At 44.4% G+C, this 13,648-nt stretch overlaps 1 protein-coding gene across 1 annotated transcript; it reads left to right on the top strand.

Moving 5' to 3' along the window:
* The first annotated feature begins 4,416 nt into the window (after nt 1-4,416).
* On the top strand, nt 4,417-8,731 carry LOC121302077. The gene is made up of 5 exons (XM_041231887.1): nt 4,417-4,666; nt 6,733-7,581; nt 7,775-7,907; nt 8,088-8,168; nt 8,426-8,731. The coding sequence occupies exons 2-5, from the start codon at nt 6,734-6,736 to the stop codon at nt 8,636-8,638; spliced, it is 1,275 nt and encodes a 424-aa protein (XP_041087821.1). The 5' UTR covers nt 4,417-4,666; nt 6,733; the 3' UTR covers nt 8,639-8,731.
* The last annotated feature ends 4,917 nt before the right edge of the window (nt 8,732-13,648 follow it).

The following is a 13,648-nucleotide window of genomic DNA, read 5'->3' as shown; positions in this document are numbered from 1 at the left end:
GGAGAGAGGAGAGAGGAGAGAGGAGAGGGAGAGGAGAGAGGAGAGAGGAGAGAGGAGAGAGAGGGGAGAGGAGAGAGGAGAGAGAGGGAGAGAGAGGAGAGAGAAGAGAGGAGAGGGAGAGAGAGAGAGAGGGGAGAGGAGAGGAGAGGGGAGAGGAGAGAGGGAGAGGGAGAGAGGAGAGAGGAGAGAGAGGGAGAGAGAGGAGAGGAGAGAGGAGAGAGTGGAGAGAGGAGAGAGGAGAGAGTGGGAAAGAGAGGAGAGGGGAGAGAGGAGAGAGGAGAGAGAGGAGAGAGAATAGAGAGGGAGGAGAGAGAAGAGAGACAGAGAGAAGAGAGAAAGAGAAAAACTCTCCTGCTCCTATACAGGTTTGGGAAGGAAACAGCGCCCCCCCCCCCGTCTCATGCTGGCACAATGAGGAACTGCAGCGTCTAACAATAAAAATAACTCATGACAGGAGACAGTGTTGAAGTGGAGTGCACTGAGGAGACAGAGGGAAGGAGACGCCTCTTCACACAGAGAGAGGGGAGAGGCTCTTCACGGGGGGGGGGGCAGAGTAGCCGTTATAACTTGACGTCGCATAATTGTTATTTTAGGAGTACAGTGTTGAACAACTTCACCTACTGAGGTGACTCCATCTGCGATCCTTCCTCTGCGGACCGAGACAGATCTCTCACACAGAGAGAGGGGAGAGGACGGAGTTCTGAGTTGCAATCACCTGCTCAGGGTTACCGGACCACGCTGTTGATGGGCTGAACGGGATCCTTTCGATCGTTCTTGAAGTTTTTTCTGAGATTGCTCTCAAGTAGCATGATGATATACTATGAACAATTTTAGGCATTCATGCACAAACTAATACGATTCGTTACTAAAGTAGCATTTGGTCTATAATATTCAATAATAGAGTAACGAGACATAATATACTCCTTATACTTTATAAAATACTTTAATGGATTATGTGACTTTATTATACTATAGACAATGATTCTATTATTATAGAATATTAAGTAAATAAGTATTATTATATTGTTGTTGTTGTTATTATTATTATTATTATTATTATTATATTATTATTATTATTATTACTTATTTCATCTCACCTTCAAATAAATGTCGCGCCGTTTAAGGAGATATGCTGGAGCAAATTAAGCACTCCCAGTCGTAGTAGCGGAGGTCTATGAGTCGATGTACCTGAGATACTCCTACACGTAGAGGACCTCTGTGAAGGGAGATGACCTCTCCTTGTACTTGACGACAGGCCATGGAGGGAAGCAAATCGGAACTTTCATGTTAAACTGGAGTTGGACTGGGGATACTACCCAGATATGACTGGTCCAATTTTGTCCATTTTTTTTTTTCGTTAAGTGAATGGAAAACTACAAAGTGCTAGTGTGGAATTCAATATGTTAACAAGGGAACATTATTCAGCAGCTTTCACTGGACTCTATGAAGCTGAGGGAGTTCATTCTATATAGAGGGGGTGCAATTCAATATGTTAACAAGGGAACATTATTCAGCAGCTTTCACTGGACTCTATGAAGCTGAGGGAGTTCATTCTATATAGAGGGTGTGCAATTCAATATGTTAACAAGGGAACATTATTCAGCAGCTTTCACTGGACTCTATGAAGCTGAGGGAGTTCATTCTATATAGAGGGGGTGCAATTCAATATGATAACAAGGGAACATTATTCAGCAGCTTTCACTGGACTCTATGAAGCTGAGGGAGTTCATTCTATATAGAGGGGGTGGAATTCAATATGTTAACAAGGGAACATTATTCAGCAGCTTTCACTGGACTCTATGAAGCTGAGGGAGTTCATTCTATATAGAGGGGGTGCAATTCAATATGTTAACAAGGGAACATTATTCAGCAGCTTTCACTGGACTCTATGAAGCTGAGGGAGTTCATTCTATATAGAGGGGGTGCAATTCAATATGTTAACAAGGGAACATTATTCAGCAGCTTTCACTGGACTCTATGAAGCTGAGGGAGTTCATTCTGTATAGAGGGGGTGTAATTCAATATGATAACAAGGGAACATTATTCAGCAGCTTTCACTGGACTCTATGAAGCTGAGGGAGTTCATTCTCAGTCAGTAGCTTTCACTGAGGGGGTGCAATTCAATATGAGAACAAGGGAACATTATTCAGCAGCTTTCACTGGACTCTATGAAGCTGAGGGAGTTCATTCTATATAGAGGGGGTGCAATTCAATATGTTAACAAGGGAACATTATTCAGCAGCTTTCACTGGACTCTATGAAGCTGTTTTTGCTCAGTCTGTGTTGCTTTGACTGAGTTCAGGAGCTGTTCTTCAGCTCTAGCTGCGCTGCCGTAGTTATTGTATTGTGACTCTGGACAGCCCTGGCTAGGACTACAGCTCCCAGCATGCCTCTACACCTGCGGCAAAGGGGAGGGATGCTGGGAGCTGTATTTCTTTTACTGCAACACGCTGGGCTGGGCTGTGGACAGGAGGAACACGGGGTGGCTCAGCCAGTGTCGTATCGTAACGCGCCTCTGTGTGAAGGAGTTGAACGATCACACTGTGGCGTGATTGCGGAAGGCTGTCTGGAAGTTAGGATTCCCCAGGCAAGCAGCTTCTCAAAGCCATTGCAAGGGTAGATTTTAAAACATACTGCAGCGTGCATGGGGGGAGGCAGCAGCAGGGCTGGGAGGGGACACAATCACACACAGACACACAAGTCCCCCTATACGCGCTCCTTGCAAAGCAGCCGGCATTTTTTGCACCGCGGTATCGATGCTATGCATCAGTGCGGGAGGTCGCGGGTTCACGCCCGCACCCCTCAGGCTGTGTGTGTGGATCGCTGCCTTCGTAATAAATAATTCAGCATTTGCTGTGCTTTCAGAAAAACAGCAATTTTAACAATATTTAAAAAAAAAAAAAAAATAGTCAGGACTGAGCTATACTCTCCCTCCACGTGTTTTCAGAACGAGGGAAGCTTCGTTGTTTTACACACATAAGAACATAAGAACATAAGAAAGTTTACAAACGAGAGGAGGCCATTCGGCCCATCTTGCTCGTTTGGTTGTTAGTAGCTTATTGATCCCAAAATCTCATCAAGCAGCTTCTTGAAGGATCCCAGGGTGTCGGCTTCAACAACATTACTGGGGAGTTGGTTCCAGACCCTCACAATTCTCTGTGTAAAAAAGTGCCTCCTATTTTCTGTTCTGAATGCCCCTTTTTCTAAACTCCATTTGTGACCCCTGGTCCTTGTTTCTTTTTTCAGGCTGAAAAAGTCCCTTGCGTCCACACTGTCAATACCTTTTAGAATTTTGAATGCTTGAATTAGGTCGTCACGTAGTCTTCTTTGTTCAAGACTGAACAGATTCAATTCTTTTAGCCTGTCTGCATATGACATGCCTTTTAAGCCCGGAATAATTCTGGTCGCTCTTCTTTGCACTCTTTCTAGAGCAGCAATATCTTTTTTATAGCGAGGTGACCAGAACTGCACACAATATTCAAGATGAGGTCTTACAAGTGCATTGTACAGTTTTAACATTACATTACAGCGGATAGAAAGGAGGATGAGGGGGGGAAAAAATATTGAGATGAAATCGCTAAAAAAATGAAAATAAAAAAAAAATCTCAAACTGTGTGTACATGTTAAACGAAACACGCCTGCTTTTTTTTTTTTTTAATTGCTTTATTCATTAATAATTGTCTTTTTTTAATTTTTATTATATATAATTATATTTAGTAAAAATCATGATGTCTGTTGAAGTTCAGCCAGAGTCATTTAATGCCCTTTTCCATAAGGTAATATTAAGTGTATATATATATATATATATATATATATATATATATATATAATATATATATATATATATATATATATATATATATTTCTATTAATTATATAATCTAATTTAAAAATATCTTCTTCAGCTCCGAAACGTAGTTTGAAAACTTTTCTTTTATATATATTCAAAAATCTTTGGAAACCTTTTGTGTACATTTAAAAAAAGAATTATAGACAGACAGGCAGACAAAGATAGATATGACTAGATAGATAGAGGGTGAGAGATAGGAATAGACCGATAAATAGATAGATAGATAGATAGACATTTTATTTTTTAAATATCCCAGACAGATAGATAGATAGAGATAGATAGAGATAGACAAAAGAATAGATAGACAAAACAGAGAAAGACTTAATTGCAGTGTTAACGTCATTCCATTGTATATTATATATTATAGATAATATGATAATATAATAATGACCTAGTATAAGATTAAGATAAGATAATTATAATTAAAAGTTTTCCAACTCGGAAAGCTCGTGAATGTACAACCAAAACACATGCCTGTAACCAAAAAGCAATTTAAAATTTTATAAATAAAGTTAGCTTTGAAAACAAGACGGTAAAAATAGCCATTTTTATTTTGGGCAGGAAATTCACCCTGGGTGAAATAGCCATTGCGGTTAAGGGCATGTTGTGGGTCATTTTAATTCGAGGCAGTTTGCTTTTATCAACTGCTGCTGCTTTTAAATTTCGAAATGAAACCCGTTTAAAAGCTAATATTTTGCCCGAATCATCGCCCTCTTTTCACCCAAACGGCTCGGGAGAAGTTAAGGGCAAGGCGAAGCGGCACAGGGCGCCATCTTAACGAGTGGCAGCAGGAGCGAGTCGGTCGCTCTCTCTGAGGTGAGTCAGACTTAATTAAAATAAAATAAATCAAAATAATTTGAATTTCTTCTTTTTAAAACTAAAAGGATTAACGCAGCTAAAGCCCAGCGTTAGTTATAAAAGAACGAACGCTTTTAAGTTCAGCTAGCGAGTGTGTGTCGTTTTAATTCGTTTCACAAAGAGAAAATGTAAATATATATATATATATATATATATATATATATATATATATATATATATATATTGCTATATAGCCGCCGGCCGTTCAGCTCAAGTCGAGTCGATGTGTACACGCTTGTTTTATTATAATATATTATATATTTATTATTACAGTCGAGCAAAATTTTACATTTAGCAGTACCGAAGAATAATTATTATATTACCGCAAACCACACTACACACCCACCATAAAAAGATGTGTATTTTTCTTGTGGGGTTAATCCTAGAACTTTACAATGTCTTTTTTTTTTTTAAACTAAATAAATAAATAAAATGTCATTGTTGCCCAACCGTGTGCTTACAAAGTTAAAATAAAAATAAAAAAAAACTGGTGTAGTTTCCACATCCTGCCGCACGATGGCGGTATCAGCCTAGAAATTAAATGTTTAAAACAAAATCTCTCTATATATCTCTACAAAAGATTTAGAAGTGAGTAGTTTTTCGAGATATATAAGTATAATCGTAAATCTGGAAAAACTACTCACTTCTAAATCTTTTGTAGTCATTTTTGTATTACTTTAGTATAAATACATGTTAATTTGGATTCATATGTTGTTTTTTTCTGACTTTATGTGAACGAAAAGACACACATTCGCCCGTTCTCCCACTGGAAATAGTGATATTTTGAAATATCACTGTCCTGGTCACAAAAGCAAAGTTTGTGGGGAATAATAGCCATTTTCTATACTTTTGAGGCATAAACAATTAGGAAATAACACTTACGACTACCCCTTGGTGTTTAACACGATGGGGTCACATAGTGGTAGGAAATTCAGATTTTAAGGACATGTAGGTCTATTATCAATAGTGGATCTTAATTTAAAATTAGAAGTTTAGCGAGTTTTTCGAGAGGACATGTCTAAAGACCCCCTCACAAAAAATGGAAAAAACGCTCACTGGAAAAGATGGGAGTGCAGTCAAGAAATCATGGTAAATACCTCATGATAGGTGAGAATGGATTTTAAAGATGGTCAGCGCTTTGGGAGGGGTCAGTGATCCAATTAAGAGGTGAGAGGAACGAAAGAGGTCACAGCACTTACTACCATTAATAAAGCTAATAAGAGCTGAGAGAATGGATTTTGAATTCAGCGCTGTTCCACAATACAGCAAATAAGAGGTGAGAGGGAATAATAAAGATGGTCCATGCTCTTTTAAAGGGAGGGGTTCCTGTTAATAAAGCTAATAAGGGGTGAGAGAATTTTAAAGGTGATTTTAATGATGGGCCTTGTTTGCTCGCATGTATCACAGGGAGGAAATTGCCTCCCCCAGTCTACTACCGCGACACTAAATTATTGCGATCCGATTACTTCTCAACTCTCTTTAATATCAAAATTTCACAAGATCGCGGACATTCAGCCTCCAGGTTCAGCTACCGACAAGGGAGGGGGCCAGCGATTACCTGTTACCGTAGCAAAAAGCTAATAAGAGGTGAGAGAATGGATTTTAAAGATGGTCAGCGCTCCTGTAAAGGGAGGGGTCAGTGATCCTGTTAATAAAGCTAATAAGAGGTGAGAGAATGGATTTTAAAGATGGTCAGCGCTCCTGTAAAGGGAGGGGTCAGTGATCCTGTTAATAAAGCTAATAAGAGGTGAGAGAATGGATTTTAAAGATGGTCAGCGCTCCTGTAAAGGGAGGGATCAGTGATCCTGTTAATAAAGCTAATAAGAGGTGAGAGAATGGATTTTAAAGATGGTCAGCGCTCCTGTAAAGGGAGGGGTCAGTGATCCTGTTAATAAAGCTAATAAGAGGTGAGAGAATGGATTTTAAAGATGGTCAGCGCTCCTGTAAAGGGAGGGGTCAGTGATCCTGTTAATAAAGCTAATAAGAGGTGAGAGAATGGATTTTAACGTTGTTCTGAATTGCAGGATGTTCGGGGCTGCCCGTGTTTCTCGGTCCTGCAGCCAGACATGGCTTCTAAGGACACAAAGCTGTCCACTCTATTCCAAGGACCCCTGTGGAGCTGCCTTTTCTTCTTGCCTGACTGTAAGGACCCACAGAAATGCCCAGGGCAACTGCCTGTCTTTAAACACCCTTAAAAGTGTGTTTAAGGACCCAAGTTTGAGCGCTGTCTCATCTGATTGCCTGTCCAAAAAATCATACAAGGACCCCAGTGGGGCTGCCCTCTGTCAGTGCCTGTGTGAATTAAGACCACCGAAGTACCCTAAAGGTGACCTGGATAACTGCCAGAGTTTTAAGAACTGCTTTCGCTCAAAGGACCTGGATATCTTCCAGTGTGGAAGGACCCTCAACGATCAGATAGCTGTCTGGAGTGACTGCCTTTCTCTAAGAACTTACGTCACTGGGATTCCTTATCAGGACCCCGGCCTGGGTGCAAAGTCTGTCCTTTGGAAACGCCTGTCTCGGGGACGGTGCGAGAACCCCTGTGGGGCTGCCCTGTGGAACTGCCTGTCTCGAAGGAGATACAGCAGCGGAAGTACGGTTTTAAAGGACCCCGGCTGGGCTGCCCTGAGAGACTGCCTGTCTCCGGAGAATGAGGCGCGATGCAGACGAGAGCTGGCTAGCAACAGGGTCTTTTACACTGGGGGTGGGACTGGGAGGACTGACAGTGGTACTGGGAGCTCTGGGAGAGAGACTGGGAGCTCTGGGCTGCGGGCTGCAGTTCTGGTCTCTCTTTGTACAGTGGGGGGTCAGCCAGCCTTCCTCCTCACCCTGAGATCCAGCAAACTCACAGGGAGACACAAGGGAGACGTGAGGTGAGAGAGGGAGAGTGTGTGTGTGTGTCTCTCAGAGAGAGTGTGTGTGTCTCTGAGAGAGTGTGTGTGTATCTCGGAGAGGGAGTGTGTGTGTCTCGGAGAGTGTGTGTGTGTGTGTCTTTATATTATTATAGTGTCTGTATATTATTTCATTGTTGTCGTCCCCCCCGTCCCCCCCGGTCTGTATTTTCAGCTTTGCAGGGGGGAAGGCGGACCCAGCAGACCGTGACATCATTGAGACTGCGCTGCGGGAGGCGAGAGAGGAGCTGGGTGTGCGAGTGAGAGAGAGGACAGTGTGGGGACTCATGAGACCCCTGAGAGACTGGGTGAGAGAGAGAGAGAGAGAGAGGACAGCTTAGCTAGAAGTAACTGACCCACGTTCTTGCGATCTGAACTTTTATTGCTGTTTTTGACTCTGTGTCTCTCTCTCCCTGTGTCTCTGTCTTTGAGTCCCTCTCTCTCTCTCTCTCTCTCTCTCTCTCTCTGTTTTTTTCCTCTCTCTGCAGTCCGGGATGGTCATCGCCTCCTGTAATAGCAAACCTCGGCCCTTGGAGGCGCTGGACACTCTCAACCCCAACCCAGACGAGGTCAGTTGGATATTGGGGTAGGGGAGTTAGGGGGTAGGGGGGGTAGGGGGGTAGGGGGGGACATATCTGTTCTGGATGTTTTTCCGGATATTTCAGTCTCTTAATAACCTGCCCGAGTACAGCAGACTAACACTAGGAGGAGACAGTGTTCTGCTGTGTGACTCCTCTCTCCTCTTCTCTCTGCCCCCTCTTCTCTCTCAGGTAGATATCTTCGCTCTCTCTCTCACTCTCTCCCCTCCCCTCCTCTCCTCTCTCAGGTAGAAGATGTCTTCACTCTCTCTCTCTCTCACCTCACTGATCCGCAAAATGTGGGCTACACAAACTTCCGAGTGGACGGTCGCTATGGTTACACGCTTCCCGTATTCCCGCGGGGGAAGCACCGCGTCTGGGGGATCACTGCGGTCGCGATGCAGCAAGCGCTGGACATCGTAGCTCCCCGAAAAAGAAGGGGAGACTTCAAGAGTCCATAGGAACCATAGGGAAGTAGTGTACAGCACAGAGAGGTCTGGTAAAGCACAGGGAAGCATTGTAAAGCACAGAGAGGTCTGGTAAAGGATAGGGAAGCATTGTAAAGCACAGAGAGGTCTGGTAAAGCATAGGGAAGCATTGTAAAGCACAGAGAGGTCTGGTAAAGCACAGGGAAGCATTGTAAAGCACAGAGAGGTCTGGTAAAGGATAGGGAAGCATTGTAAAGCACAGAGAGGTCTGGTAAAGCATAGGGAAGCATTGTAAAGAACAGAGAGGTCTGGTAAAGCATAGGGAAGCATTGTAAAGCACAGAGAGGTCTGGTAAAGCATAGGGAAGCATTGTAAAGCACAGAGAGGTCTGGTAAAGCATAGGGAAGCATTGTAAAGCACAGAGAGGTCTGGTAAAGCACAGAGAGGTCTGGTAAAGCACAGGGAAGCATTGTAAAGCACAGAGAGGTCTGGTAAAGCATAGGAAAGCATTGTAAAGCATATTAAAAACAAATGTTAGAATATATATTATATAAACATGTTTATTGTTAATTATCTATATATAACTAAAATAAATAACATTTCTGAATACCATGATTTTAACTTGTCAGTCCTAAATTATTTCACTACAAAGACAGACATATTCTAGAGACATTATACAGACTAGACCTGATATTGATGAGATCCAGCCCTCTGAAATGTCTTTATAATATACAGCACTAGACCCTGATATTGATGAGATCCAGCCCTCTGAAATGTCTTTATAATATACAGCACTAGACCCTGATATTGATGAGATCCAGCCCTCTGAAATGTCTTTATAATATACAGCACTAGACCCTGATACTGATGATATTGATGAGATCCAGCCCTCTGAAATGTCTTTATAATATACAGCACTAGACCCTGATATTGATGTGATCCAGCCCTCTGAAATGTCTTTATAATATACAGCACTAGACCCTGATATTGATGAGATCCAGCCCTCTGAAATGTCTTTATAATATACAGCACTAGACCCTGATATTGATGAGATCCAGCCCTCTGAAATGTCTTTATAATATACAGCACTAGACCCTGATATTGATGAGATCCAGCCCTCTGAAATGTCTTTATAATATACAGCACTAGACCCTGATGATTCTGAAATGTCTTTATAATATACAGCACAAGACCCTGATATTGATGAGATACAGCCCTCTGAAATGTCTTTATAATATACAGCACTAGACCCTGATATTGATGAGATCCAGCCCTCTGAAATGTCTTTATAATATACAGCACTAGACCCTGATATTGATGAGATCCAGCCCTCTGAAATGTCTTTATAATATACAGCACTAGACCCTGATATTGATGAGATCCAGCCCTCTGAAATGTCTTTATAATATACAGCACTAGACCCTGATATTGATGAGATCCAGCCCTCTGAAATGTCTTTATAATATACAGCACTAGACCCTGATATTGATGAGATCCAGCCCTCTGAAATGTCTTTATAATATACAGCACTAGACCCTGATATTGATGAGATCCAGCCCTCTGAAATGTCTATAATATTCAATCAAAACTCAGTCCAGCAGCCCAGCTCTAGTTTGGGGCTCTAGTGCCTTCATCAGCGTTATTGAATCTTGAGTTTTTGTAGAAATCTAAGTGTGACACGACCTTCGTAATAAATATTTCAGCATTTGCTGTGCTTTTAGAAAAACAGCATTTTTAATTAAAAAAAAAGCGATCCATTTTGAAGGAATCTGATGACAAAGGTTTGCTTTAAAAAAAATGAATTTGCCTGCTTTGTATTCTGAGAGCAACAAAAAATTTAAAAAAACTACAGAAGAGCAAACTGCCTGTCGCTCAGAAACATGACACAGGAGACTGTATTGCAGCTGGGAGCCTCTCACTGTACACTGGTGCTGAGAGAGAGAGAGAGAGAGACACTCTGAGACAGACAATGAGACACACAGACACACACACTGACAGTAAATTCATATATCTCAGAGGGGTGAGACAGAGAGGGATGAGAGAAAGGATAGAGTATAGTCAGGGATGTATCTGACAGATACTTTATGGATTTGTCATTTTTCTCTGGTGCTCAGATTGGACAGATGCGTTTCTCTGAGCTGCTGAAGTCCTGCTAGAGGTTCAACCTACAAACACAGCGCCTACACTGTCATTAATATACCAGAGAGACAAACACAGAGCCTACACTGTCATTAATATAGCAGAGAGACAAACACAGAGCCTACACTGTCATTAATATACCAGAGAGACAAACACAGAGCCTACACTGTCATTAATATACCAGAGAGACAAACACAGAGCCTACACTGTCATTAATACAGCAGAGAGACAAACACAGAGCCTACACTGTCATTAATATAGCAGAGAGACAAACACAGAGCCTACACTGTCATTAATATACCAGAGAGACAAACACAGAGCCTACACTGTCATTAATACAGCAGAGAGACAAACACAGAGCCTACACTGTCATTAATACAGCAGAGAGACAAACAGACATTGTAAAGCATTGTAAAGCACAGAGAGGTCTGGTAAAGCATAGGGAAGCATTGTAAAGCACAGAGAGGTCTGGTAAAGCATAGGGAAGCATTGTAAAGCACAAATAGGTCTGGTAAAGCACAGGGAAGCATTGTAAAGCACAGAGAGGTCTGGTAAAGCATAGGGAAGCATTGTAAAGCACAGAGAGGTCTGGTAAAGCATAGGGAAGCATTGTAAAGCACAGAGAGGTCTGGTAAAGCATAGGGAAGCATTGTAAAGCACAAATAGGTCTGGTAAAGCACAGGGAAGCATTGTAAAGCACAGCGAGGTCTGGTATAGCACAGGGAAGCATTGTAAAGCACAGAGAGGTCTGGTAAAGCATAGGGAAGCATTGTAAAGCACAGAGAGGTCAGGTAAACCATAGGAAAGCATTGTAAAGCACAAAGAGGTCTGGTAAAGCACAGGGAAGCATTGTAAAGCACAGAGAGGTGTGACGTTTTTATTTGAACGAGTTTCTTGGTTGCTCTCGTCAGGCGTACAAGCTGCGCACGAAGACCCTGCACAACACGCTGAACCCCGTGTGGAGCGAGACCCTGACCTACTACGGGATCACCAACGAGGACATGCTGCGCAAAACACTGTGTTGAGAGAGCCGAGCCTGCACTGCACTGACCCTGCACCGCACTGCGCTGCACTGCACTGACCCTGCACCGCACTGCGCTGCACTACACTGGCACTGACTCTGCCACCGCACTGCGCTGCACTGGCACTGACCCTGCACCGCACTGCGCTGGCACTGACCCTTCCACTGCGCTGACCCTGCACCGCACTGCACTGCGCTGGCACTGACCCTGCACCGCACTGCACTGGCACTGACCCTTCCACTGCGCTGGCCCTGCACCACACTGTGCTGCACTGCGCTGGCACTGACCCTACACCGCACTGCGCTTGCACTGACCCTTCCACTGCGCTGACCCTGCACCGCACTGGGCTGCACTGCGCTGGCACTGACCCTACACCGCACTGCGCTGGCACTGACCCTTCCACTGCGCTGGCACTGACCCTGCACCACACTGTGCTGCACTGTGCTGGCACTGACCGTGCAACGCACTGCGTTGCACTGCACTGACACTGACCTTGCACCGCGCTGCACTGCACTGGCACTGACCCTGCACCGCGCTGCGCTGCGCTGGCACTGGCCCTGCGCTGCACTGCGCTGCACTACGCTGGCACTGACTCTGCACTGCGATACGCTGGCACTGACCCTGCGCCGCACTACGCTGGCACTGACCCTTCCACTGCACTGCGCAGACACCCTGCACTGACCCTGCACCGCGCTGCACTGCACTGGCACTGGCACTGGCCCTGCGCTGCAGTACGCTGGCGCTGGCACTGACCCTGCGCCGCACTGCACTGCGCTAGACTGGCACTGGCTCTGCACCGCGCTGCGCTGCACTGCTCCTTCCCTTTAACACAGCGCTTCCACAGCAACACCGTGGCAAAACCAGCCTTCCCTTTAACACAGCGCTTCCACAGCAACACCGCGGCAAAACCAGCCTTCCCTTTAACACAGACGAACTTGGAGAAAAAAAATCTGGTCAACAAAATTGCTTTAAATGTGTCTGTCTCTCTGTCTCTTTATCTGTGTGTCTCTCTGTCTCTGACTTTCTCTCTGTCTCTTCTCAAGCAGTGCACGTGTACAAAGATTCTGTAGCGATAATAAAGCTGTGCAGCTGCACTATAAACACAGTGCTGAGCGAGAGCTCTGATTGACCGGACTGATCTCTCTGGGTGTGTCTCTCAGTCTCCACTGCAGGGTTGTGTGTGTGTGTGTCTCAGTCCCCACTGCAGGGTTTTGTTGTGTCAAGGTTGTGTGTGTGTGTGTGTGTGTGTGTGTGTCCTCAGCTCACTCTCTCTCTCTCTCTCTGTGTGTGTGTCCTCAGTCTCCACTGTGTGGGTTGTGTGTGTGTGTCCTCAGTCTCCACTGCAGGGCTGTGTGTGTGTGTGTCCTCAGTCTCCACTGCAGGGTTGTGTGTGTGTGTGTCCTCAGTCTCCACTGCAGGGTTGTGTGTGTGTGTGGGTGTGTGTGTTTGTCCTCAGTCTCCACTGCAGGGTTGTGTGTGTGTGTACAAAGTCAGTGTGTGACCGTCCAACACACACCACACACACCACACAGGGGTTGAGGTGACGTGTGCTGTGTGTGTGTGTACTGAGTGTTCGTTCGTCCAGGGTACTGCAGGCGTGGGTGAGTGTGAGGTGGTGTCCACCACACACTCAGTCTCCACACGCAGGGTTGTGTGTATGTGTGTGACGTCCCAACCTCAGTCTCCACTGCTTTGGTGTGTGTGTGTGTCCCCTCAGTCTCCACTGCAGGGTTGCTGTGGGTGTGGTGTGTCCCTCACAGTCTCCACTGCAGGGTATTGACGTCCCAACATGGGGGAGTCAGGGTGTATTGACTTTTGACCCATAACTAAAACTACGCGACGGGCCGGGGGACTCTACACTAACTAGACGAACTAGACGAAC

Source organism: Polyodon spathula, chromosome 29 (genome assembly GCF_017654505.1).
Source record: "Polyodon spathula isolate WHYD16114869_AA chromosome 29, ASM1765450v1, whole genome shotgun sequence".
In the NCBI taxonomy this organism is placed as follows: domain Eukaryota; kingdom Metazoa; phylum Chordata; class Actinopteri; order Acipenseriformes; family Polyodontidae; genus Polyodon; species Polyodon spathula.
This window is presented reverse-complemented; position numbering and strand designations above follow the sequence as displayed.